Here is a 27,574-nt window from a genome sequence, read left to right as displayed (position 1 = left end):
TTGGAGAAAAAAAGACCTCAGTTAAGGAGCTTCATGGGTCTAAAAAACCTCCAAAATAGGTTCTACTCACTCAGTTTACTGTGTTCAATTTAATGCAAATTATACTCTGAAAGCACAGTCCCAGATGGTTTACACTCACAAGGTCTAGTCCCAGAAGATCATTCAGGTTTAACATGTGCTATTAATCACAACTCCCACAGCACTGTGTGTTAAAGCAAAAAACGGAAAGGGAGACTTAGCTTCAGCAAGGATCCAGCAATGTTCAACTTTCTGCTGGTCCCACTCCACACGCAAGCTGAACAAGGAGTCCCTGTTTTGCTTGTCAAAGCTGCATCTGGGATCTTACCAACAGGACAGCACGGCTGTGAATCTATTGTTGCACAAATCGCTCCAAATGTGGGGAAAAGGATGAGTTTCCAGATCTGGTGAGAGGATTCGGGGGTTAGGTATTTCAGGTTTGTGCAGATTGTCCTTGTTAAGATCAGCTTGAGAAGTGTGAAGGGTAATTTAGAAGTAGTATAAGAGTAATTTGAGCCTAGGGGTGGGTGGACTTTGGGGAGGGTGGTAAGGAAGAGGCAGATAGTAGTTCACAGGTTGCTGTGAAAACTATCTTTAATGCAGATCCTCTACAACCTCCCTCTTAGAATCTGGTTGCTCATAAAAATACTTAGAAATCTGGAAAATTGTTGGTTTTCAGAACTTCTTTTTTTAAATTCTTTATTCATTTTTATAACTTACAATAAGTGTATAAGCAAATAAAAACATTTTTAACTTAAATACAACATTTTTAACTTAAATACAATCTCTCAAAACTCATCTATTCCATGGACAAGACACCTAACACCCCTCTCCAATGAACAACAATCTCCTCCTGCCCCCTTCCACCTCTCTTTTCCCAACCTACCGACCTCCAACCCCCCCCTGACCTACACTCCCCCCTCTCTCTCTAACTTCAACTACTTCCTTGCTCCTAATATTGTTCAATTGTTTCGAACCACTTGTAATTTATTGCTTGCTTCTAATAGTGTTCAATTGTTTTAAACCACTTGTAATTTTTTTTGATAAACAAATGTGAACCGCCTAGAACTCCTTGAGTATGGCGGTATACAAAAATAAAGTTATTATTATTATTAATAATAATCTGCAAAAACTCAATTTAGAATTTATTTTCCCCTCCTCCTTAATCAACAATAATCTTTGAACATATAAAAACATATTATAGTCCCCATCCTTACAATCCTTTCATTTATACAAAGACCAAAATCTACCTACCCCCCCCCCCCCACCCTTAGACATGCAGATTTAAGGGGGAAAATAGTATTCATTCGTTACAATAATTTGTTAAAGGCTCCCAAACATCCATGAAATTTTAAATACCCCTGCTGTGTGGCTATTACCCTTTCCATTTTATATATATGACACAAAGAATTCCACCAGAAACTATAATTCAATCTACTCCAATTCTTCCAATTATTCATAATCTGTTGTATGGCAACCCCTGTCATAATAAGTAGAAGCTTATTATTGTTAGAGGATATTTGGCTCTTAGCTCTCATTGACATACCAAACAGTACAGTATCATACGATAATGCCACCGGATTTTCCAATAAACAGTTTATTTGACCCCATATTGATTTCCAAAAAAACAAAATCAATGGACAGAAGAATAACAAACAATCTAAAGTCCCAATTTCAAGATGACAATGCCAGCATCTATTAGATCTAGAGCTATCCAACTTTTCAGAACTTCTTGCTCACACGAAAACCTTTTTTAGAACTTGTCGCTCACATGAAAAAAGCTTTGCACACCCCCGGCCAACCCTTAGAGCAGTGATTCTTAATCTTTTTTTGAGTCATGACCCCTTTAAGAATCTGATGAAAGCTATGGACCCCCTTCCCCAGAAATATTCACATAAACACAAACTTTGCATGCAATGAATATAATGTACTTTATTTATCAAAATTTGATTGTCTCATACATATGACATACACAAAGTATTATTAAACTAAAGTAAACAGTCTAAAAGAACACTCCTTTTTATGTAAAAAGTAATGGCCACATTATAATAATGAAATACAATCCTCTTGTGCAAATTAAAACAGATCTACTACTACGTTTTCCACTGCCATTGCAACTACTACTACATCTACTCTCTCATTATCTGCAAGAAAAATCAACAGTACCTGGCTATATAGTGAATATAAATGTTAATTTTTATCTGACCCTCATGAACCCCCTGAAATCCACCCATGGACCCTAGGTTAAGAACCCCTGCCTTAGATGGAGCATTGGCATCCATTATTGACATCTTTCTGGTGTAGCTAGAACAGTTTTAAAAGCCTGGTTTTGCGTCTGGTATCTTGAAAAGTAGCTCTGTCAAAACTAGGTCATTGCTGCTTTAGTGAAAACTGTTGAGAATAAATGAGATTATTCTTGATATCTCTTGACTAATAAACAGAAACTAAATAACAGCTGACTACTGTCTCAGATTTTAAAAAAACAAAACCTGGCAGTGGCTGACTGGACAATAGTGTGGGAAATTCTGCACAGACTCAGAAAACTTTTCTAGAAGATTTTTGAGTTTAAGGAAACTAAGTCCAGCTTGGCTTCATCCTAACATCATTGAACTGTATGGTTATAGTGAGTTTTAGCTGTTGATCACTCCCCATGCTCTTGGGAACAATATCTAGCTCTGTTTACTTCATTGCTCCTCTGTATAAACTTTCCTTCTTTTCTGCAGGTCCTTTTGATGGCTATGAAGGACATGAACGTTGCCAAGCTGACCTCCATAGATCTCCCACTGTTCAATGCCATCGTTCAAGATCTTTTCCCAGGCATCGATACACCTACCATTGATTACGGAAAGGTGCAGTAACCTAGGAACTTCCTTTCCTCCTCGTTATAGATCAGTTAGAGTCCTCTGTCATGTCATACTCTTTTCTATTGCAGTAGCCTATCTCAGTAACTATCTACACCTGCTTGTTCATTGGAAAAATGTCTGGATCATAGTAGCTATTTCCGGCAATTGTGTTTTTTCTGTTCTTTTTTTTAATAATTTTTATTCATTTTACAACTTACATCAAGTGTAACAAGAAATAACATTTGAATTGAAAAAACATCACTTGTATTACTATTATTATCATCAACTGACATTCATGAAAGTTAACCTCCCCTCCCATCCCTGTCACATGAAAAATATTCATTTATATTATATTATATTATACAATATACATTCTATTAATATATCAAAAAACAATTGCCATACACAAAGGGTATTATAACTTTAAAAAGATTTGGGGGCCATTGACAAATTATTGCAATGATTAGACACCATTTTCCAATGAAAGTACATTGATACATGGGGGGTAGGGGGGATGGTAAAAAGTTCTATTAAAGGTTTAATCAAGAGATAAGAATATAATATTTACAAGATACTTTGATTGAAATATTTGTGGGAAGAGTGGGTGGGAAGGGTATAAAAAATTAAGTATTTAAGATGATATTAGAAAGAAATTCAAGTGATGTACACAAGTTTTCACTGATGTAATATTGTGTACTTGATGTAAGATGGGAAAATGAATAAAGAATTTGGAAAAAAAAATGATATATATATATATATATATAAATCATCCCTCCCACCCATCCCTATCCCCTCATTTCAATTATCTTATGAAGGGAAAATGTTTACTACTCATTACAAAAGTCTGTTAATGGTCCCCAAACATCTCAAAATTTACCAAAATATCCTCACTGTGTGGCTAATGTTCTTTCCATTTTATAAATATGACCCACAGAACTCCACCAAAAACTGTAATTTAATCTACTCTGAATGTAATCTGTTGAATGGCAATTCCAGTCAGAATAAGTAGAAGCTTATTGTTTTTTGAAGAAATCTGACTTTTTGCTCTCATTGACATGCCAAATAAAATAGTATCCTCTCTTGTCTTTCCCTGCAGTTGCGGGAGCAGATTGAGCTGGAGCTGAAAGAAGTTAGTCTTCAGACGATCCCTTTCACCATAACCAAAGTCATCCAGTTATTTGAAACAAAGAGCTCTCGCCACTCCACCATGATTGTGGGGAAGACGGGAAGTGGCAAGACAGTGACCTGGCGTACGTTGCAAGCTGCACTCTCCTCCTTATACAAGAGTGGAGACACTACCTACAACTTTGTAAAGGTGAGTGCTAGATTTGGAACTATGGGCCACAGACCAGTTCACCAGAAGCAGAGCATGCTCTACAGGCCAGCCGGTACAAGTGCTGTTGTCTGAAGGCACACATGGTTGATGTCTGACCTGTGTGGCACTAACAAACATTTCCAGTTTTCCAGGATAATTTCAATGCCTCTCCAAGCATGTGCAGTAGTTCAGCATTCCAGTGTATTTTCACTGTGCCACAGTCAGCTTTTCATCTGCCCCTACAAATTCTTTTTTTGTGCTTTGCCGCTACAGCACTGATTTTAATCCAGTTTCCCCCAAATTCTATATTTGGTGCCTAAAATATTGTCACTGATCAGAATAGCGCTTAGCGATTCTATAAAAGAATAACACTTAGCACCAAGTTTCAAGTTTCTTTATTTTTGATATACTGTCTATCAAAATAAATGTCTAGAAGGTGTACAATATAAAAAGGTTAAAAGGGACAGTTAAAATAAGTAAATAAAAGCAATATTTTATCATATATTTAAAAAAATACTAGACGGATTCGGATTAACGTACATGAGATGGAGGGGGAGTAGGGGAGGGCAAGGATATTTAAAATACATCGAAGTAAAATTAATAAAATGGACAGGAAATGGGAAGTGGAAAAACATTGGGAAGTGAATCATTTCAAAAGAAGTATTAGATGTTTCATAGCTTCACATGAATCAAAAAGCTGAGAGACTGAAGTTGATCAGTATGACTAAAATTTAAGTGCCCCCGTTTAGTCTAGTGAAAACCAGGCCTAAATACCTGTACCCCAAGTTGTCTACAGATTGGGCATATTCTATAACAGTATGCCTAACTTTTAGGAACACCCATGATCTGCCCGTGCTTCTCCTCTGCCATGCCCCCTTTTGAGAGTCGTGCAGTAGAATTTACATGCACCACTTTGTAGACAGCACTTAGAAAGTTGTATGCATAACTTAGAATTAGTGCCAAAGGGAGTCACGTGATGTGCTGGGCATGTTCTTATGTTCTAAACATAAATTATAAGATCAGCATAAAACATACTAAACAATCAAACAAATAAAATCACACATTCTGTGTTCAATTTTTTATATAAATATAATCCCGAGTGGTATGAAGTACAATATCAACTATAAATAGCAAAATCCACTCAATAGGAGAAGTGCATTACACAGGAAAAGGCCTCAGAGATGGAGCCTACGCACAGCTGAATAGTTGGTCTAATTTTTTTTATTAGAATGATTTGGTTTTAGTTAGATGTGTTTATTTGCATAATTTTACTTTGCATTTTATAATATTTATGTATGTTTACTGTAACTCGCAGTCCATCATGGAATACCATGATATTTGTCTCAAGTTAAGACACAGTATCGTCCACCACGTTCATTGAGATCTGAAGTGGCGATGCATTTATCAGTAGACAGATTACACCAGATTAAATATGCAGATACCAGAGATAGGGCTATTTTGGTTGCAGGAGTGAAAATGTGGAACTTGGCTGGACCGTTAAGGATGGTGAACAATAAGCAGCAATCTAAAAAAAGATTAAAGGCCTCTTTATTTGTCAAAGCTTTTTTTTAATAGATGAGGATATTTATGATTATAAAAAATTGAATATCAACTATAAATAGCAAAATCCACTCAATAGGAGAAGTGCACTACACAGGAAAAGGCCTCAGAGACTGGGAAATTAAGCGTAGCTTATCAGCTCCTAGCTCCAATCATTGGCCTAAAAACCTGTATCATATTATTTAATCTTTTTTGCTTGTACCTAAATGAACCTATGTTTATAACTTATTCTTTAAAACATTTTTTTTTTTTTTTTTAAATTTTATTTATTGAATTTTTCAATTTTTACAATGTTTGAAATTCAAGTGATATAATTAATTACTATATATCATTGTATCTATCATTAATACAACTTAATTTATAAATAGTATATATTATATATAATCAAAAGTTATACATCCCTCCCCTTTTTCCAATTAATGATTCTAAAAATTATACATGTCCCTCCCCTTTTCTATATAAGTATTATAATTGTGCTAAGAAATCTAATCATTAGAATAATTAGTCAATGGTTGCCAAATTTTATTGAAATTATGAATGTTCCCGTGTTGTAATGCTATTACTTTTTCCATTTTGTATATATGACAGACAGAGTTCCACCAGAACGTATAATTTAATTTGGTATAGTCTTTCCAATTCTGAGTTATTTGTTGCATGGCGACTCCTGTCAATATTAATAGTAGTTTATTATTGTTTACTGAGATCGGACTCTGAGTTCTCATTGCAGTTCCAAATAATACAGTGTCATATGAGAGTCCTACATGATTTTCTAGTAATTTGTTAATTTGGGGCCAAATCATATTCCAAAAGGCATTTACACAGGGACAAAAAAAAAATTAGATGATCTAACGTCCCTATTTCTATTTTACAATGCCAGCATCTATTGGATCTAGTATTATCTATCTTTTGCAAGCGCGTAGGGGTCCATAACACTCTATGTAATAAAAACATCCATGTTTGACTCATAGATGCTGACTTTGTAGATCTTAATCTCCAGGACCAAAATCGTGGCCATTGAGACGCAGAAATTGTCTGTCCAATCTCAATACTCCAAATATCCCTAAGACCAGTTTTCTTTTTTTTATTTAAAAATCCATATATCAATTTGTACCATTTTGTGGCTTGGTGACCCAAGAAATCCGCCTGGAAACATAAAACCTGCAGACTATATTGAGTATTAAGATTTTTCCATTCAGGGAACCCTACCTGAATGGCCTGCTTCAATTGCATCCATTTAAAATATTGTGATTTATTTAAGCCAAATTTATTTTGCAATTGTGAAAAACTAAGCAGTGAACCTTCTGAAATGACATCATTTAATGTTCGTATACCTGCACTTATCCATTGTTTCCAGACGATCTTAAATCCTCCAATTTTGATCCTGGAGTTTACCCAAATAGATTGATTTAGTGATTTACAAATTGGATCTGGTGATAGGTTATTTATATATCTTAATGTTTTCCAAGTGTCTAATAATATTCTGTTTTCTTTGTATCTTCTGGGCATTGTTATACTAATTAAATGATCTAAATGTAATGGGAACAGGAGCCGCCATTCTAAATATAGCCAATCTGGTACATTCTCCATGAGATCTGGGAGGATCCAATACATACCCTGTCTTAGAATATAGGCTTGATGGTACCTATAAAAATTTGGAAAATTTACTCCTCCCTCCATAATTGGTCTTTGTAAAGATACTAAAGCAATTCTGGGTCTTTTCCCAAACCAAACAAATTTTGTAATAATATTGTTTAATTTTTTATAAAAGGACCCCTGAAAAAATATTGGTATCATACTCATTTGATAACAAACTACAGGCAATATCATCATTTTAATTGTTTGAATTCTTCCCCACCATGAAAGATATAAAGGATTCCATTGTTCACACATTTCTGTAATTTTTTTCAATAAAAGTTTTTCATTTTCTTTGACTGTATCATCAATTGTATTTTTGATCATAATTCCTAAATATTTTAATCCTTCCTCTTTCCAAATAAATGAATATGAATCAAATAATCCTTTGGTGCAGTGAACATTAATTGGAAGAATTTCTGATTTACTCCAATTAATTTTATATCCAGAGAATTTTCCAAATTCCTCTAGAAGATTAAGTAAATTTGGAATAGTAATCCCCGGTTCTCTCAAATATAATAAGATATCATCTGCATATGCAGAAAGTTTATATTCCCAGTAAGAAAATGGGATTCCCCTTATCTCCTTAGTTTGATTAATTGCAATTAACAAGGGTTCTAGAACAATATCAAAAAGTAAGGGAGACAAAGGACATCCTTGTCTAACTCCCCTTTGCAAATTAAATTTATCTGATAAATTGTTATTTATATATAATCTTGCACCAGGAGAGCTATACAATGTCTGAATCATTTTAATAAAACCGGGTCCTATTCCAAACCATTCTAGAGATTGATACATAAATTTCCATTCTACTCTATCAAATGCTTTTTCTGCATCCAAAGATAGCATAAAAGTTGGATCATTCATATTTTTTGCTAAATTTAAAGAGTGAAATGCTAATCTGGTGTTATGTGATGAGTGTCTTTTAGCAATAAATCCTGTTTGATGTACATCAATAATGAAAGGAAGAGCTTTTGCCAATCTTATTGCTAGTACTTAGAAATTAATTTACCATCTACATTTAATAAGGAAATAGGCCTGTAATTTGAAACCAAGGTAGGATCTTTGTTTGGTTTTGGTAAGACAATAATTAATGAATCAGCCATAGTACCTGATATATTTCCATTATTCATTTGATATTGATACAATTTTAATAGATATGGTAAAATAATGTTTTGAAATGATTTATAAAATTCAACCGTATAACCATCACCACCCGGAGCGGATCCAACTCTAAGAGATTTCAATGCTGATTCTATTTCTTTTAAAGATATAGGTTCTTCTAAACTTCTTTTTATATGATCTGGAACATTTGGTCCAATAAATGAATTTAAAAATTTTTGTCCATCTTGTTCTTTTAAAACTCTACAACCAATAATTTTACCACTGGCTGCTAATAATTTGATAGTAGCAGGAGATTTTAATGCTGTTGTGGATCCTTTATTGGATAAAAAACCTAGTAAAATTTTAAAATCTTTAGGGTTGGATAATTTTATAAATTCTTGCAATTTAAAAGATATATGGAGAATTCTTCATTTTAATGATCGAAATTTTTCATTTTATTCACATGTTCATAAATCTTTTTCTAGAATTGATTATATTCTTGTTTCTGATGGGCTAATACAAGATGTTACACAAGCCTCTATAGAACCAATAATTTTATCAGATCATGGAGGAGTGTGGATTTCTTTAAATTTTAATGACCCGGATAATGGTAGGCCTGTATGGAGATTTAATAATGCATTGCTTGCATATCCAAAATTTTGTGAAGAATTTCAATTAAAAATGGATGAATATTTTCAAAATAATATTACAGAGGAAATATCTACAGAAATAATATGGGGGGGCGTGGCTTTGGAGCGGAACTAAATGGCTGGGTAGTGGAGTTGCTCTGTGAAGACAAGCTATTTGACAGAGATCATAGCCAGAAAAAATTCAAATTTCACTCTGAAAAGTGAGGTAGAGGTGGATAATGGCTTCGGGAAAGCAAAACAAAAATTTGGCGGCGGGGAGCAGCTCAGGAAGCGGGAAGCGAACGAAACTTGATACGGCTTCACCGATGTCAGTTCCGTTGCCGCCGGAGGATGTAGAAAATAAAGACATAATGAAGGAAATACAGGCGGTAAAGGAAATAGTATTGGAATGCGCTAAAAATATAAAAGAAGTGAAAGAAGAGGTGGTATGTTTATCAAATAAACTGCAAGCAATGGAATTGAAAGTGGATCAAATTGAGAAAAGAGTGGAAAAGTGTGAGGAGGAAAGTATAAAGCACATGGAACACAGTAAGGAAATTGAAGCACTGAAAAGGGAGCTGGAAGATTTGTCCAATAGGGAACGAAGGAGCAATTTAAGGGTGCTTGGGGTCCCGGAGGGAATTGAAAAGTCGGATCCGATTGGATTTTTGATTAATTTTTTGCCCAAGGTGCTCCCGATGCAAAACAAGTTTCCATTGGAAATAGAACGTGCACACAGGGTCCCAACGAGATTATCAAACAGCCAAAAAGGACCACGTCCACTGATCTTTAAGCTACTTAGATATCAACAGGTAGCTGAAATAATTAAATTAGCTAAAGATAATAAAAACTTAAAGTGTCAGGATTCAAAGATTTACATAGTGCCTGACTTTGCCAGAGCAACGGCACAAAAGAGAAAGCAGCTATTAGACCTGAGACCACAGATGAGAAGTCTGGGAGCTAGATATGGGCTCATATACCCGGCAACTATGCGGGTCACTTATAAAAATAAAACTTTGAATTTTGATACTGCAGATAAACTTAAGGAGTTTTTGGAGCAGTGTGAATCACCAATGGCTACTTAATAGAGACTTGGATGGAAGTATTTGTGTTCTTGGTTGAAATGTTTATTTTTGTTTGGAAATTTCTATGTTAAAGGAAGAAAAAAGAAAAAAAAAAGAGTTAATAGGATTCTGAAGGCATGGCTGCAGTTGGATTTCAAATACATTCCACATTCTATCTTGTCATGAGGCAAATGGAATGTAGCCTGCAAGAGTATAAGAGATGCAATATTACAGACCTTTTAAAGGACAGAGGTTAATAAGATGGATTGTACTGACTTGCTGTTTGGACAGACAGACTGAGAAACGATAGAGGATTGTGCAAAACAGATTGAAGGAAATAAGTTCTAAATAGTATTGAGAAGATATAAACTACAAGCAAGAGGACATTAAATAGAATGGATCTGCAAGCAAGATGAGAGTTAGACTGTGACTTTGTAAGCCTTACAATTTTCATTTGCATAAAAGGGGAAGTCAGCTGTGATATATGGAATAAGACATTGTAATGGAAATTCTCTAAATGCAGCAGAGGATTTTTTGAAGATGGTTCTGGTAAATAGTTGGCCTGACCTTAAAATAAAAATGACAGAGCTACGATGGTCAAAAAAAAAAAAAAAAAAAAAAAAAGGAACAGGGTTTGTATATGTAGAATGTGAAGGATCTATGATTGGCACCACAAGTTTGAAATTGTGGTCATTGTAAATCTTTATGCAAAACAATTGGAAAGGAGATTTAAGGTGGATCAAAAGATGAGACTGAGAATGTATAAACAGTAGTGTGAGAGGATAGAATTTGATATGGATCTGCAAGCAAGAGGAGATTTGAAATGAGACTTTATGAGACATATAGCATCTTATTACAAGAAAAGGAAATTTGTTGTTATGTATGGACTATAGTTTTAAAATTGCAAATCTATTAATGCAACAAGAGTCATAATATTGTTGTTTGGGATAAAAATTGGTCTGAACTTAATATAAATAATGGTGGATATACGAGGAGATTAAAAAAAAAAATTAATTAGAAGTTTTGGTAAAAGCGAAGGATGTAGGAAAGTTTGGATGTTATAATATAAAGCATATGATATAAGAGAATGTTGTGAATGGAGTGGAAATTAAAAGGGTAGCAAATATGCTAGTGTGGAAATGGGTATGGAATGTTAGGAGGGTTATGTTAAAGGGATAAAAATTGTTGTTTTGGGGAATTTATTGACTTTTTGAATAGGAAAAGTTAGGAAAAAAGATTTCCATTATATATTTAATAATATTTAAAAGTGATATTTAACTTGAGGGAATGTGATGTAATCTGACATGAAAGATGGATGTGGTTTGGATGAATGTAATTTTAAAATTTGGTGTGATTATTTATGTATTTCAATAATATCTTAATGGAAATGAGTGAGTAGAGAAGGGAGGGTTCATGAGAGATGGGGGAAAGGAAAGGAAAAAAAAAAAAAAGAGGTAATCCTTGATAAAGAAGTCTTGTGTGATAAAATGATATTCATTTTAATATGATAATGATCTGGCTAATGGTTTTAAAATTATAAATATAGCTTGTGGGGAGTTTATCTATTGCCTAGTCAAGGTGTGCGTTTCAAAGTTGGCAAGTAATTTAAGGGAGGGATGGGAGGGGGAGGGGATTAAGAATATGGGAAGGGGTATAGGGGAGGGGATGGGTTCTAATAATAATTTTAAAAAGGGGAAAAGAGGTTATAATATTGATGTGAAGAATATTATTGATTATTGTTTTGATTTGATATAATGACTTTAAAAATTTTTTCAATAAATGTTAATGGTCTCAACCACCCGATAAAAAGGAAAAAAGTATTGCTATATTTAAAAAAACAAAATGCGGATGTCTATTTCATACAGGAGACTCACCTTAATGGAGATGAATCAAAAAAGCTAATTGGTAATTGGGTGAGAGATTGCTTTTTTGCACCGGCGGTGGGGAAAAAAGCTGGGGTAGCAATTTTAATAAATAAAAAATGTTCAGCAGGATTTAATATGGTGAAAGCAGATAAATTAGGAAGATGGGTGCATGTGAACATGAGTATGGGCAATAATACTGTGGCGCTATTTAATGTGTACATACCTAATTCGAATCAAATTGAATATTTTAAAACTCTACAACCAATAATTTTACCACTGGCTGCTAATAATTTGATAGTAGCAGGAGATTTTAATGCTGTTGTGGATCCTTTATTGGATAAAAAACCTAGTAAAATTTTAAAATCTTTAGGGTTGGATAATTTTATAAATTCTTGCAATTTAAAAGATATATGGAGAATTCTTCATTTTAATGATCGAAATTTTTCATTTTATTCACATGTTCATAAATCTTTTTCTAGAATTGATTATATTCTTGTTTCTGATGGGCTAATACAAGATGTTACACAAGCCTCTATAGAACCAATAATTTTATCAGATCATGGAGGAGTGTGGATTTCTTTAAATTTTAATGACCCGGATAATGGTAGGCCTGTATGGAGATTTAATAATGCATTGCTTGCATATCCAAAATTTTGTGAAGAATTTCAATTAAAAATGGATGAATATTTTCAAAATAATATTACAGAGGAAATATCTACAGAAATAATATGGGATGCTTTTAATGCAACGATGAGAGGGCAAATTATATCATTTTCAGCTTATTCTAAAAAACAATTAAATAAGCAATTTACGGAACTGGAACACGAAATAAAAGATTTAGAATTAAAATTGATTAATAAGTGGGAGAATTCTACGTTGCAAACTTTATTAAAAGCAAAATATAAATATAATGAGATTTCTTCTAATTTGGCTAAAAAAAATATTATGTGTCAGCAAGCTTTGTATTATGGTAGTTCAAATAAGGCGGGAAGATTATTGGCTAATTATCTTAAAGTGAAAAAAAGAAAGATGAAATTGAATGCAATAAAAGATGAAAAAGGTGAAACTCATTTTCAGATTGGTCCTATTTTAAAACAGTTTTTAAATTATTATAAAAACCTGTATTCTTCTGAGTCTTATTTAAATAAAGAAAAAGATGGTATAGTGTTTTTAAATAATATTGAAGGTCCGAAGATTCCTGATCATATAAAAAGAAGTTTGGAAAATCCAATATCTTTACAAGAATTACAAACAGCATTGAAATCTCTTAGAGTAGGGACCGCTCCAGGTGGTGATGGTTTTACGGTAGAGTTTTATAAAACATTTCAAAATACTCTTTTACCTCATTTATTAAATTTATATCAGAATCAACTAAAGAAAGGTTGTATATCAGGCACTATGGCAGAATCATTAACTATTGTTTTGCCGAAGCCAAATAAAGATCCCATGTTGGTTTCAAATTACAGGCCTATTTCATTGATAAATGTAGATGGTAAATTATTAGCCAAACTTTTGGCTACACGTTTGGCAAAAGCTCTTCCTCACATAGTTGGTATGCATCAGACAGGGTTTGTTGCTTAGAGACACTCTTCTAATAACACCAGATTGGCATTGCAAATGTTATATTTAACAAAAGAAATTGGAGATCCGGCTTTTTCTGTGTCTCTAGATGCAGAGAAAGCTTTTGATCGTGTGGAATGGACATTTATGTATCAGGCCATGGAGTGGTTTGGTATTGGTTCGGGATTTATACAAATGATTAAAACTCTGTATAGCTCTCCTGTTGCTAGATTATATATCAATAATAATTTTTCTGATTGTTTTAAATTGCAAAGGGGAGTTAGACAGGGATGTCCTTTGTCTCCTTTACTTTTGATATAGTGCTTGAAACCCTTATTATTAGCTATTCAACAAGAGGAGGAGATACAGGGTATACCGCATAAAGATAAAGAATATAAAGTTTCTGCATATGCGGATGATATATTACTTCATTTGAGGAATCCGGAAACAACCATTCCAAATTTATTGGTTTTGATTGAAAGATTTGGAAAGTTTTCAGGATATAAAATAAATTGGACTAAATCAGAAGTTCTTCCTTTAAATGTGCATTGCACAAAAGGATTATTTGACTCATTACCTTTTATTTGGAAAGAAGAAGGAATAAAATACTTAGGTATATGGATAAAAAAACACGCTTGATGAGACAATTATAATGAATGAAAAAAGTTTATTGCAAAAAGTAACAGAGTTATGTGAGCAATGGAATCCTTTACATTTATCTTGGTGGGGAAGAGTTCAAACTGTCAAAATGATGATATTGCCTGTGGTTTGTTATCAAATGGGAATGATACCAGTTTTTTTCAGGGGTCTTTTTACAAAAAGTTAAATAATATTCTTAGTAAATTTATTTGGCTGGGTAAAGCTGTAAGAATTGCTCTAGTGACTTTACAAAAACCAATTGAGGAGGAGGGGTAAATTTTCCAAATTTTTATAGGTTTCATCAATCATATATATTGCGCCAAGATATGTATTGGGTCCTCCCAGAACTCATGGAGAAGCTTCCAGATTGGTTATGGTTGGAGTGGCAGCTCATGTCTCCTATCAGGCTTCGTCATCTGCTTAGCATTAAAATGCCTAGAATAAGGAAAACCAATAGGATATTAATGGACACATGGACAACATTAAAGTATGTAAACAACTTAACTCCTATTACTATTCAAAAATCTACTTGTCAAAATATATGGCTGAACTCCAAGATACAAATAGGCGGTTTTATGAATTGGTCATGGAAGGATTGGATTGAAGCAGGAATACGTACTTTAGATGATGTTATTAATGATGGTAAGCTGCTGGAGTGTTCACAATTGCAACATAAAATTTGGACTTAATAAAAAACAAAGTTATAAGTGGTTGCAATTGAAGCAGGCTAATTCAGGCAGGTTCCCTGAATGGAAGTCTTTAAATACTCATTTTACTCTAGAATTCTTATGCTTCCAGGCAGATTTTATGGGTCACCAGGCCGCACAGTGGTATAAAACATTATCTGGATATTTAAATAAAAAACCAAGGACTGTACTTAGAGATATTTGGAGCATTGAGATTAAGCATCAAATTAATGCATCTCAATGGCCACGTATTTGGTCTTGGAGGATAAGATGTACAATGTCTGCGTCTATGAGGCAAACATGGTTTTTCCTGTTGCATAGAGCACTCTGGACCCCTGTTCGCTTACAAAAATTGGATTGCTCTAAGTCTAATAGATGTTGGCATTGTCATCTTGAGGCTGGAACTCTAGATCATTTATTATTTTATTGTCCTTTTATTAATAATTTTTGGAAATTGATCTGGGGTCAAATAAATTGTATGTTAGAGAATCCTGTGGCCCTATCATATGACACAGTTTTGTTTGGAATGTCTATGAGGGCCAAAAGTCAAATTTCATCGAATAATAACAAACTGTTAATGATTTTAACAGGAGTTGCCATCCAACATATAACACATAACTGGAAAGACTATAGAGGATTGAATTATTGTTTCTGGTGGAGTTCGGTTTGTCAGGTGTATGAAATGGAAAAAACATTGGCAATCAAGAGAGGTTATTATAAGAAATTTAAAGAGGTGTGGAGACCATTAATTGAGTATTATAATAAATAAATAATTATATTTATCCCCATTAAATATATGTAGGGGGGAGGAGGGATGGGTGGGTTTTATGACATTATGAGGGGTAATATATGGAAAGGGAGGGAGGGGAGATAGTTTATGGTATAAAATGAATGTAGAGTTTCAAGTGAAGAATGTATAGTATGACTTGAATTATTGTACACTTGTTTGCATAATGTAAAAACGAATAAAGATATTTAAAAAAAAATTTTCATAAGATTCAGAAGAATATAAATCTTTATAAAAATCAAGAAATTGTCTTAAAATGTCTTTATTGTTAGTGTGTGTATTACCTTGTATATCTTTAATTGCAATAATCTTGGATTTTCTTTTTTTTGCTTTAAGGAAATTTGCCAATAATTTTCCAGCTTTATTTGAATTTCCGTAAAATTGAACTTGTCTATTAAATAAATCTTTTCTCACAAATTGAGAAGAAATCTCATTATATTTAACTTTTAATTTTAATAAATCTTGTAATGTTTTATTTTCCCATTTTTCAATTAATTTATTTTCTAATAATTTAATTTGTTTTCCTAATTCAAGAAATTGTTTTTTATGTTGTTTATTAATATATGCTGAGTATGAAATAATATTCCCTCTCATTGTTGCTTTAAAAGCGTCCCATAAAATCTCAGCATTAATATTATCTGAATCATTAATTTGAAAAAATTCTTGTATTTTTAATTTAAATTCTTCGAGAAAATTTGAATCCGCTAAAAAAGTATTATTAAATCTCCAAATTGAATTTAAATGTTCAATATCATAATTTTGAAGATTAATCCACACACCAGCATGATCCGAAATTATAATAGGATCTATAACTGCTTTTATCACACGCTGCGCTAGGTTATTAGAAACAAATATATAATCAATTCGTGAAAAGGATTTGTGGACCTGAGAACAAAAAGAAAATTCCTGATCATTAAAATGAAGAATACGCCATATATCTACTAAATCACAAGATTGAATCAAATTATCTAAGCCTAATGATTTCATAATTCTACTTGGTTTTTTATCCAAAATTGGATCCATTACAGCATTGAAATCTCCTGCTACTATTAAATTAGATGTAGCCAGTGGTAAAAGTAATTGTTGAATTTGTTTGAAAAACTCCATTTGATTCGTATTAGGAGCATATAAATTGAATAAATTCATGGTTGTATTTCCCAGATCCATTTCGACATGCACCCATCTACCTAAGGGGTCATAATTTATTAATTTGAAATTCGCATTGCATTTTTTGTTTATCAGAATAGCCACTCCAGCTTTTTTCTTTAAAGCCGGTGCAAATAAACATTTAGAAATCCAACCCCCAGATAATTTTTTAGATTCAGTTTCAGAAAGATGGGTCTCTTGTATGAAGTAGATATCCGCATTTTGATTTTTAATTTTTTTTTTCTTTTTCTTAATAGGATGATTTAAACCATTGACATTCATAGAATAAATTTTTATATCCATCTTATTTATCATTAAATTTTAACCAATATTCTATGATAATATACATGATTAGATCTCAGCACAATTAATATATATTGATTCCCATTCCCACCCTCTATTTTCCCTCCCGACCCTCCCACTATCAATGTTTGTCCTGGAACACACATTGGTCATGCAAAACCTAAATCCCCTCCCCCAGGCAACTAATCATTCATAAAAATATTCTCTAATTCAATACATTTCATATTTCTTTATCCACCTTATTATTCATTTAAACCTTCATTAAATCCCCTTGTATATTATAGTTCATATCAAATTTAATTTGATAAATCATATTAATCTTTTCAAGTCTTAGATATAAATAATATATTACCCCTTCAATAAATTAAATATATTTCATATATAGTTCTAATTTCATATATTCAAATTAGATATATCTATTCCTATATATATAATATATATAATAATAAATATTTTAGTAAATCATTTTATATATTTGAAAATCATCATTTATATTATCGTAATATGTATAGATAAATATTTATATCAAAAAGATTTTATAATTAATACCTATGTTATAATAATTTCCCATTCATTTAACCGAATCCAAAAAAATTTTTCCATTAATATTAGCAGAATTAAATATAGATGTAGTAATTCATATAAATTATAATTGGATAAATCATCTTAATATTTTCAATTCTTAGATAAAAATAATATATTCTCCCTACAATAAATTTAATATATGTAAAATATAATTCTAATTCCATATATCATATTGTAATAATAACATTTTTAAACATCATCATTTATAATAACCTAATATGTATAGGAATTAAATATCTATGTTATAATAATTTCCACACTCATTTAATCAAATCTAAAATAATTTTTTTTTTTTTTTTCCAATTAATAATAGCAGTATTAAATATATATGCAATAATTCTATAATAGTATTCAATTCAATTATAATGTAAATTTATCATAACATCCAATATATTAATAATAATTGAATCAAATTATTATAAAATATTTTTTTTTTTTTTAAATGGATGGAATAAAATCAAAAATTAATTTAAGTCATAAAATTCAATATATTGTAATAAAATTTGAATCAAAAATTGTCATTCTTATTTTATCTTGCATTTTCTATATCCTTTCTTCAGATGAAACTTCCATTTTATTCTGATTATATGTAGACATTAGTTCCTCTTCTTTTTTCTTTCTTTATTTCCATCTATTTTCATTAGATAAATTTGCTTTATTCTGCTTTATTATGTAGACATTGGTTCTTCTTGTGTCAAAAATTCTTTCAGTTTAGCAGGATCTTGAAAATACATAGATTTATTTCCTGTAGAAATTCTCATTGTAGACGGATAGTAAAGACCATACATATAGCCCTTTTCTTTTAATTGTTGTCTGAATGTAAGGAATTGTTTCCTTATATTTGCAGTATCTTTAGCAAAGTCAGGAACAAAAATCAGTTTAGATCCTTTATAGTTTAGATTTTTATTTGCTTTTGCCACTTTTAAGATCTCAAATGCTTGTTGGTATCTTAATACTTTGAAGATCAGAGGTCTAGGAGCTGTCTGGTTTGTTTGTTTTCTTGTGGGGATTCTGTGGGCACGTTCTATCTCCAACGGCCATTTAGAATTCAGCTGCAGCAGTTTAGGCAAAAGATTTTCCAAGAACTGTATAGGGTTTTCTCCTTCAATATTTTCAGCTAAGCCAAGGATTCTAATATTCTTTCTTTTTCCTCGATTCTCCATATCAATTAGTTGATTTTTTAAGGCTGTTACATTTTTCTTTTCCTCTTCACACTTTTGTGTGAAAGTTTCCAACTGACAGATTCTTTCCTCCATCACAGACATTCTTTGTCTGTCAGTTTGGATTTCTTGTTTCAGGTTAATCAACTCTTCCTTCACTTCTGATAATTTGTTGGCATTATCAGTCAGCATTATTTTGATTTTAAATAATTCTGCCATGATGTCAGCTTTTTCATTAATTTCATCTGCTTCCAGCGGGATTGGTACGCTGGACGGCGATACAGGGGTTACCTTTGACCTTTTTGCCGACACTCCCGAAGTACAAGGTTTTTCATTTTTTCCTTGCCTTATCGCTGCCATTTCCGCCGTTGATTTTTATTATTTTTAAGTCGGACAAGTAAATAAATAGTTTTATTTTATTCAGTTGTTGCCTGGGACTCAGGAGCTCTGCGGTTAAGCTGCCATATCGTGCGTGCTCCAAGCCACGCCCCCTTTAAAACATTTTTTGAATTTTTGAATTTTTTGGTTTTTTTTTACAACAACCTAAAGGCTCAATCTTTTTTTTTTTTTTTTAAACTTCTTTATTCATTTTTACATCAATCAACAAGTTTACAATTTTATACAATATATTATACACAATCACTTGTACATTCTTAACCATAAATCTTACCAAATTATAAAATATCCCCCCATCCCCTCCCAATTCTATACTTCAATCATTATCATATTCTATCTTTTTCATTATATATTCATTCAGTCTTGTAAAGGTGCCAGATCATTTGAATATGTCATTAATGGCCCCCATATCTTTTTAAAATTATTATAATTCCCATTCTGTAATGCAAGAGCTTTTTCCATTCTATATATATAACACACTGTATTCCACCAAAACGTAAAATTCAGACTTGTATAATCCTTCCAGTTCCTAGTTATGTGCTGAATGGCAACTCCTGTTAATATTAATAATATAAAGGCTCAATCTTAAAACAAGAAAAGCAGGAAAAATTCTTGTCTGTGTTCTACCACCACTGAAAGTGTTTCAATGCACTCATCCATAAAACTGAGAACAAGTGTTGAGAATACTACTTATCTGAAACTAATAGAAGCTTGAAAGCATGCCAGGGCAACAATGACTCAAAAGAGTGCCTCAAAAGGGTGCCAAAAAATTAAAAAAATGTTTTAAAGAATAAGTTATAAACATAGGTTCATTTAGGTACAAGCAAAAAAGATTAAATAATATGATACAGGTTTTTAGGCCAATGATTGGAGCTAGGAGCTGATAAGCTACGCTGAATTTCCCAGTCTATGACTGTGCGTAGGCTCCATCTCTGAGGCCTTTTCCTGTGTAGTTCACTTCTCCTATTAAGTGGATTTTGCTATTTATAGTTGATATTCAATTTTTTATAATCATAAATATCCTCATCTATTAAAAAAAAGCTTTGACAAATAAAGAGGCCTTTAATCTTTTTTTAGATTGCTGCTTATTGTTCACCATCCTTAACGGTCCAGCCAAGTTCCACATTTTCACTCCTGCAACCGAAATAGCCCTATCTCTGGTATCTGCATATTTAATCTGGTGTAATCTGTCTACTGATAAATGCATCGCCACTTCAGATCTCAATGAACGTGGTGGACGATACTGTGTCTTAACTTGAGACAAATATCATGGTATTCCATGATGGACTGCGAGTTACAGTAAACATACATAAATATTATAACATGCAAAGTAAAATTATGCAAATAAACACACCTAACTAAACCAAATCATTCTCTTTTTTTTTATAATTCTTTATTCATTTTAAAACTTTCATCAAGTGTACAAAAATTGCAACACAATAACATAGATTTAACCACTTGTACAACTTAACGTTATATCTTATAATTGCAAATATAACCCTCCCTCCCCCATCCTGAAATCCCTTTAGTAATTTTTATTTTTCATTTAATAGAAACCCTCCCCCCCACCCCACCCTTATCTTACATATTAAATATAGAAATATTAGAAAAATGGCATCAATCATGACAAAAGGATGTTAATGGTTCCCAAATTTTAATGAAGTTTTTATAATTTCCATTTAACACCGCTATTGATCTTTCCATTCTGTATATGTGACACACTGAATTCCACCAAAATTTAAAATTGAGCCTACTATGGTCTTTCCAATTATTAGTAATATGTTGAATGGCTACTCCGGTCAAAATCAATAAAAGTTTGTTATTACACATTGATATCTGACTCTTTTTTCTCATAGACATACCAAAAAGTACAGCATCATAAGTTAATGCTACGTGATTTTCTAATAAACAATTTACTTGATCCCAGATTGAATTCCAAAAGGCTAAGATATGGGGACAATAAAACAAAAGATGATCTAAAGTCCCAATATCCAGATTACAATGCCAGCATCTATTAGACAAAGAACTATTTAACTTTTGCAATCTAACTATTAATCTAATATTAGATCAAAACCAAATCATTCTATTAAAAAAAAAGTTAGACCAACTATTCAGCTGTTAAACTTCAGCAATTCTATTAACAAAATGCCTTATGAAATAAATATGTTTTTAGCTGTTTCCTAAACTGAAGAATAGTTGTTAATTCTAGAAATAGGGGAACAGCCTCAGGAAACACTTTAATTATTTCCTGCAAATTTCCATAGCTGGTATTCCCAGTACTCAGTGGAAATTTATACAGCATACAATTTATGCTAAGAGTGTTTTCAAAATTCTCCAGTTTTGCTCATGTATAGAAATTATCCTTCATCAGAGCTTCATTGGAGCTTCTCACAGCTTTCCAGGGTCATACTAACCACTGAGACAATAGGGAAATGGCCAAGGACCCACAGCAGTAGGGGGCCTACTCTCCCTTAACCTCTATCCAGTTTAATCAATTTTGATAGGTAGTTAGGGGCCCATGATTCTTCTTGCCCGAAGGCCCAAATCACTGTAAATGCATCCCCTGAAGATGTCATATTAGTTTTCAAGCTGCTCCAAAAAGTACTAATATAGCAGTTTGAGCTTTACAATCCCCCAGTTCTTTTTCTAAAATAGTACCTTTACTTAATACAGCCAACTGATCAAAAAAGAATTGCACCAAACTTGCTATGACTTTCCAAATTTATTCCATTGTACAAACTGGAATGTCTAGCAGTCTTGCATGCTAGAGTCTCTACCTCTGGTGCTCTTTACTATGCAGAGAGGAGAGAGCTCTTCCAGCCACTTCTCTGCTCAGCAAGCCATCCCTGAAAATCGGCACAGGTACAGTAAACTGATCCTTCAGTTCAGAAGTTGGAGTCAAAGCAGGAACTGGCAAGGTAGGGTGAATCTCCAGACAAAGCCTTCCATTTCTGACCCCTAGAACTCACTTCAAAACTCCACAACAAAGGACTATGTGCTTACTGCCATCTTGGGTCTTGTTATATTTATTCAAAATTTTCATCAATTTGTCCAATAACACACTTAGACCAGACATGAAAGATATGACACATATCTACCACATAATCACCAGTTCTTTAGTGTCCCTCCAGACTGACACTGATGGATGGGTTTACATTCCTCTGCCAGTAGGTAGAGACTGAGAACACACTGAATTCTAACAGTACAAGCGGGTTGTGCAGTCCCACATAGAATCAGTCTGTTCTGTCTCCAGCAGGTGGAGTAGTAAGCCTGTGAAGTCCTGTTCTATTTTTCTAGGCCTTTCCTTAGGAATTTTGGATAAGCAGGAGCTTTTTCTGCCTCTTTTATTGTCTGGACTAAGCTTGGGGTCCCATTAAACCTCTTGGGTGTCACATTCAGGCAGCCGAGTTCCTCCCCAATTTTTATTTAGAGGTGTCTCAGCTGTACCATCTTGCCAGGGGGCAAAGATTACAGCTTGGAGAGCCAGTGAGGTTTGCTCCTTTAAGCATTAAAGTTTAATTTTAAAAGAAATTAGGCAGAGCCATTGATTTTTCTCTAGTGCTAGCCTGAACGGAAGTTTCATTCATTAATTTTTCCACCTTCTAGCTAACTGGCAGTTTATTTGAGCCTACTTCTTGGCCTAATCAGCTAAACAGTAAAACATGTATCAATACATAAAAGATGCTGATCTCCCTGTTTTTAAAACAACTGATAAGAGGGACTTTGATGACAATAACTTCAGCCCATAGAGCTGGAGAGCATCAGGCCCTTGAAACCTATTCACCTTTTACTATGTTTCATTACAGTAGCATAGTTGTCAATACATATTCCAAATTCCTTTCTAAGGTGGTGCCTGATTTTCACCTTAGTCGAGCAATTGTCCATTTGGCATTTTTCCTACGGCAACATACCAACAAAGGTCCTACACACTTCAGACTATAAGAGAACCTTCACTTCCTGTTCAGAGCACACCAGAGACTTTAGGTTTTTGTTGTTGTTTTTCAATGACAAAACCTGGAGTTACTGTTTTGAGGAGATTGCAGTAGGCCCTAACAAGTTTAACTCTAGAAAGGTATGTCAGGGCCATGGCTGGGCTGCTTTGGCAGTATATATGTCTTCTATATTTAACTTTTCATATTGAATCAATCAACAGCTTACAATTTCAACTGGCAGAAGCATGAGTAGTGTAAATAGATCCATGTTATTTTTATGAAAAAATAACAATGTTCTTGCCTCCCATCCTTCAACCCAAGGCACAATCAAATAAATTGTGTATTCCATAAATAAACACAGCACATTAATCCTGTTAAGAACTCAGAATGTTTAAGGTAGATCATTTTTCATGCAGTTCCCATACTTTTTCAAATTGCTAACTTTGTCATTACATAATATCTAGGGATTAAGATATTATCAGATAAGATTACATTGTTCTATTTAAACTGCTGCCTAGCAATTGCCTCATTTTCTCAGGTTTGGAGCTTTGGATTAAATGTAATCTTTTCTCTGTTGACAAGTAGGAAAATGCAAGCATATCGGGCTGGATTCTACAAACGATGCCGTTATTAACCGGCGCCTCCAAAAATGGCACCAGTCACGAGTCAATCATGCAACGGCACCTTAGGCACTAGAAATGTAGGTCAGGGTTTTGAAGGCTTACATTTCCCGTGCATACGTTTGACGTGAATTGCATCTACGGAGGTGGCTAAGTTTGTTTCTGGTATAAACCACGCCAGCTTTGACCATCGCAGCACCATTTTTGGAGCTGCCGGCAGACACCTACATTTTATTTTATAATTACCTTGTAATTGTTTTTAAACAACACAGTGAATTACCACACTGATTAAAAATAATCATTCCTGACCTACTGGGTGTCTGAGGACTCACCTCCCACCGCTCAAAGGCGGGCCAGGCTGCGAGAGATGGCTCAATTCGAGATTCGTTCCTATGAGCATTCCCATAGACTGGACCTGAAGCATTATGTGGCTTTATGAGGGAGCTTGCTGGATCTCCTTACTTTCTGATTGCCCTCTGACTGGGGCATCGCCTTCACTCAATGTAGAGGCCCAACTGGGGCTTCGGGCCCTCCTTGTCTGCACTCCAAGGGAGTGGAATTCCCGGGGAGGTCTGTCTGAGTAGAGTGTATGCGTTGCCTGTTGTCTGTTTGACGTATGTCTGTTGTGTGGCCTAGGGTGTTTGGGAGGTTGTGGATTTGTTTGTGAGTTGTTGGGTTTCTTCCTATTAAAATGCCATGGTTGCTGGTCCGGGCGAGACTTTTACTTGTCCTGGATGGGGGGAGCTTTGGATTGGTTTGTTGCTATACTTTTTCCGGGCCTCCCCCTTGCTGGACTTGCTGTTTGGAGAGGTCTGGCTCTGCTAGCTATTCCACTGTTATTCTAATGACTCCTGTACAGTTTTTGTTCTATCCCTTGTGCTTTCCTGTTTGGACCATATGCCATTTTCAATAAAAATATATTTAAATAAATAAAATAAAAACAATCAAACCAATTAAGTTAGGCAGCAATAGGATGCCTTCTGCCACCTAACTTGCGGCACACTTTTGAAAATTTGGGCCATAATGGTGACATCATTATGTTGGCGCCTACCCAGAAATTACTTTCTTGTAGCTCAGCAAAACTCTTTGAGAGTCTCCCTGCACATGGGTGGGGGCTACTATGCTCACTACGTTAACTCTTTCTCCTCAGTCTCTCTTATATAAGAACATAAGCATTGCCTCTGCTGGGTCAGACCAGGGGTCCATTGAGCCCAGCAATCCGCTCCCGCGGCGGCCCCCAACATTTGTGACCTGTAAGTCCTTACCTAAAATCTTTATTCCCTATTCATTAATACCTGTATAGTTACCCTCTATCTGTACCCTTCAATCCCCTTCTCCTTCAGGAAGTCATCCAGTCCCTTTTTGAAGCCCTATCACCTCCTGGGAGTGCATTCCAGGTGTCCACCACCCTCTGAGTGAAGAAGAACTTCCTAGCATTCGTCTTGAATCTCTCTCCCCTCAATTTTTCTGAATGCCCTCTTATTTTTGTTGGCCCTGTTAGTCTGAAGAATCTGTCCTTCTCCACCTTCTCTATGCCTTTCATGATTTTATAAGTCTCTATCATGTCCCTCTAAGTTTCCGCTTCTCCAGGGTAAAGAGCCCCAGCTTCTACAACCTCTCAGCATATGAAAGGTTTTCCATGCCCATAATCATCCTTGTCGCTCTTCTCTGGACCCTCTCGAGTATCGCCATATCCTTCTTGAGGTAGGGCGACCAGTATTGGACACAGTACTCCAGATATGGGCGCATCATCGCTCGATACAGCGGTAGAATAACCTCCTTCGTTCTGGTAGTGATACCCTTTTTGATTATGTCCAACATTCTGTTCGCTTTCTTTGAGGCCGCTGAACATTGCACCACCAGTTTCATTGTTTTGTCCACCAAAACCCCCAGGTCTTTTTCTAGGCAGCCTTCCCCCAGTACCCTCCCTCCCATTGTGTAGCTGTACATTGGGTTCCCCTTCCCCACATGCAAGACTTTACATTTCTCTACATTGAAGCTCATCTGCCATCTTTTCGCCCACTCACTCAATTTGTTCGGATCTCCTTGTAATTCTTTGCATTCTTCAACAGTTCTGACTCTACTGGAGAGTTTTGTGTCGTCCGCAAATTTTATAACTTCGCACTTTGTCCCTATTTCCAGGTCATTTATGAATATATTGAACAGCAGTGGTCCCAACACTGACCCCTGTGGGACCCCACTTGTGACCCCTTTCCAGTCCAAGTAGTGCCCTTTTACTCCTACCCTCTGTTTCCTGTCCACCAGCCAATTTCTGATCCATCTATGCACGTCCCCTACCACCCCGTGGCTCCACAGTTTCCTCAGTAGGCGCTCATGAGGTACCTTGTTGAAGGCTTTTTGGAAATCGAGATATACGATGTCTATGGGGTCACCCTTGTCCAATTGTTCGCTTATCACCTCAAAGAAGTACAGTAGGTTCGTTTGGCAAGATCTTCCTTTACAGAAACCATGCTGGCTTGTTCTCATCAGATTATTTTTTTCTAAATGCTCATTAATACCTTCTTTGAGCAATGATTTGGCCATCTTCCCTGGAATTGAGGTCAAGCTTACCGGTCTGTAGTTTCCTGGGTCGCCTCTCGATCCCTTTTTGAAGATAGGTGTAACATTCGCTATCCTCCAGTCCTCCGGGATTACCCCTGTTTTCAAGGTTAGATTGCAAATCTGCTGCAGTAACTCCGCTGTTTCGTCTCTGAGCTCTTTCAGTGTTCTCGGGTGGATTCCGTCTGGGCTCGGAGATTTGTCAGCTTTTAGTTTATCTATCTGCTTTAGTACATCTTCGAGGTTTATCTCTATGCATGATAATTTTTCTTCTTGGTCTCCCCTGAAGATTTTTTCCGGTTCCGGCACGTTGGATGTCTCTTCTCTTGTAAAGACCGATGCAAAGAACATGTTTAGTCTGTCAGCCACCTCTTTTTCCTCCTTCACCATTCCCTTCTTGTTGCCCTCATACAGAGGTCCCACCTCTGGATGAGGGCAACAAGAAGGGAGTGGTGACACTATTGGATGCACTGACCTCTCTTCTCTGCAAAAAGAAAAATAAGTGAAAACTATCTGGCCAGTATTCGGCCTGTGGCAGTGAACATTTTCTTTCTTTTTTTTCTTTTTTTTTTTTTACTTTAACTTTTTATTTTCACAAGCAGAAGTACAAAAAAAATACAAATACAATATAGCAAAGTTTAAAAAAAAAAAAATCCCCATTTCTAACAAAAGCAATACATAGTTCCTTTTAACATAGACCAAAATTCAGTCCTCTTTATATATCAACCTTTTGACAGAATAAATCTATGGGCAAAATTAGGCCCAGATATTTCATGCTGGCACCTTTCCAAGTACAGGAGTTTGGTGGCACACAGAAATTAAGAACTTAAGAATAGCCTTACTGGGTCAGACCAAAAGTCCATCGTCCAGTAGCCCGTTCTCAGTGGCCAATCCAGGTCACTAATACCTGGCCAAAACCCAAAGAGTAGCAACATTCAATGCTACCAATCCAGGGCAAGCAGTGGCTTCCCCATGTCTTTCTCAATAATAGACTATCGACTTTTCCTCCAGGAAATTGTCCAAACCCTTCTTAAAACTAGCTATGCTATTCGCTCTTACCACAACCTCTAGCAATGCGTTCCAGAGCTTAACTTTTCTCTGAGTGAAAAAATGATTCCTCCAATTGGTTTTAAAAGTATTTTTCTGTAACTTCGAGTGTCCCCTAGTCTTT

The 27,574-nt window shown here is 34.6% G+C and overlaps 1 protein-coding gene across 1 annotated transcript in view; it reads left to right on the top strand.

The window, feature by feature from the left end:
* Nucleotides 1-27,574, top strand: part of DNAH2 (dynein axonemal heavy chain 2) — a 511,463-nt gene that overhangs the window by 230,187 nt on the left and 253,702 nt on the right. The window contains 2 exon segments of the mRNA XM_033923769.1: nucleotides 2,742-2,867; nucleotides 3,958-4,176. Of these exon segments, the coding sequence (XP_033779660.1) occupies nucleotides 2,742-2,867; nucleotides 3,958-4,176 (345 nt within the window).

The sequence above is a fragment of the Geotrypetes seraphini genome, chromosome 16 (assembly GCF_902459505.1).
Source record: "Geotrypetes seraphini chromosome 16, aGeoSer1.1, whole genome shotgun sequence".
Lineage (NCBI taxonomy): Eukaryota > Metazoa > Chordata > Amphibia > Gymnophiona > Dermophiidae > Geotrypetes > Geotrypetes seraphini.
Note: the sequence above shows the minus strand (reverse complement) of the source record. Positions and strands in the feature narration are given on the sequence as shown.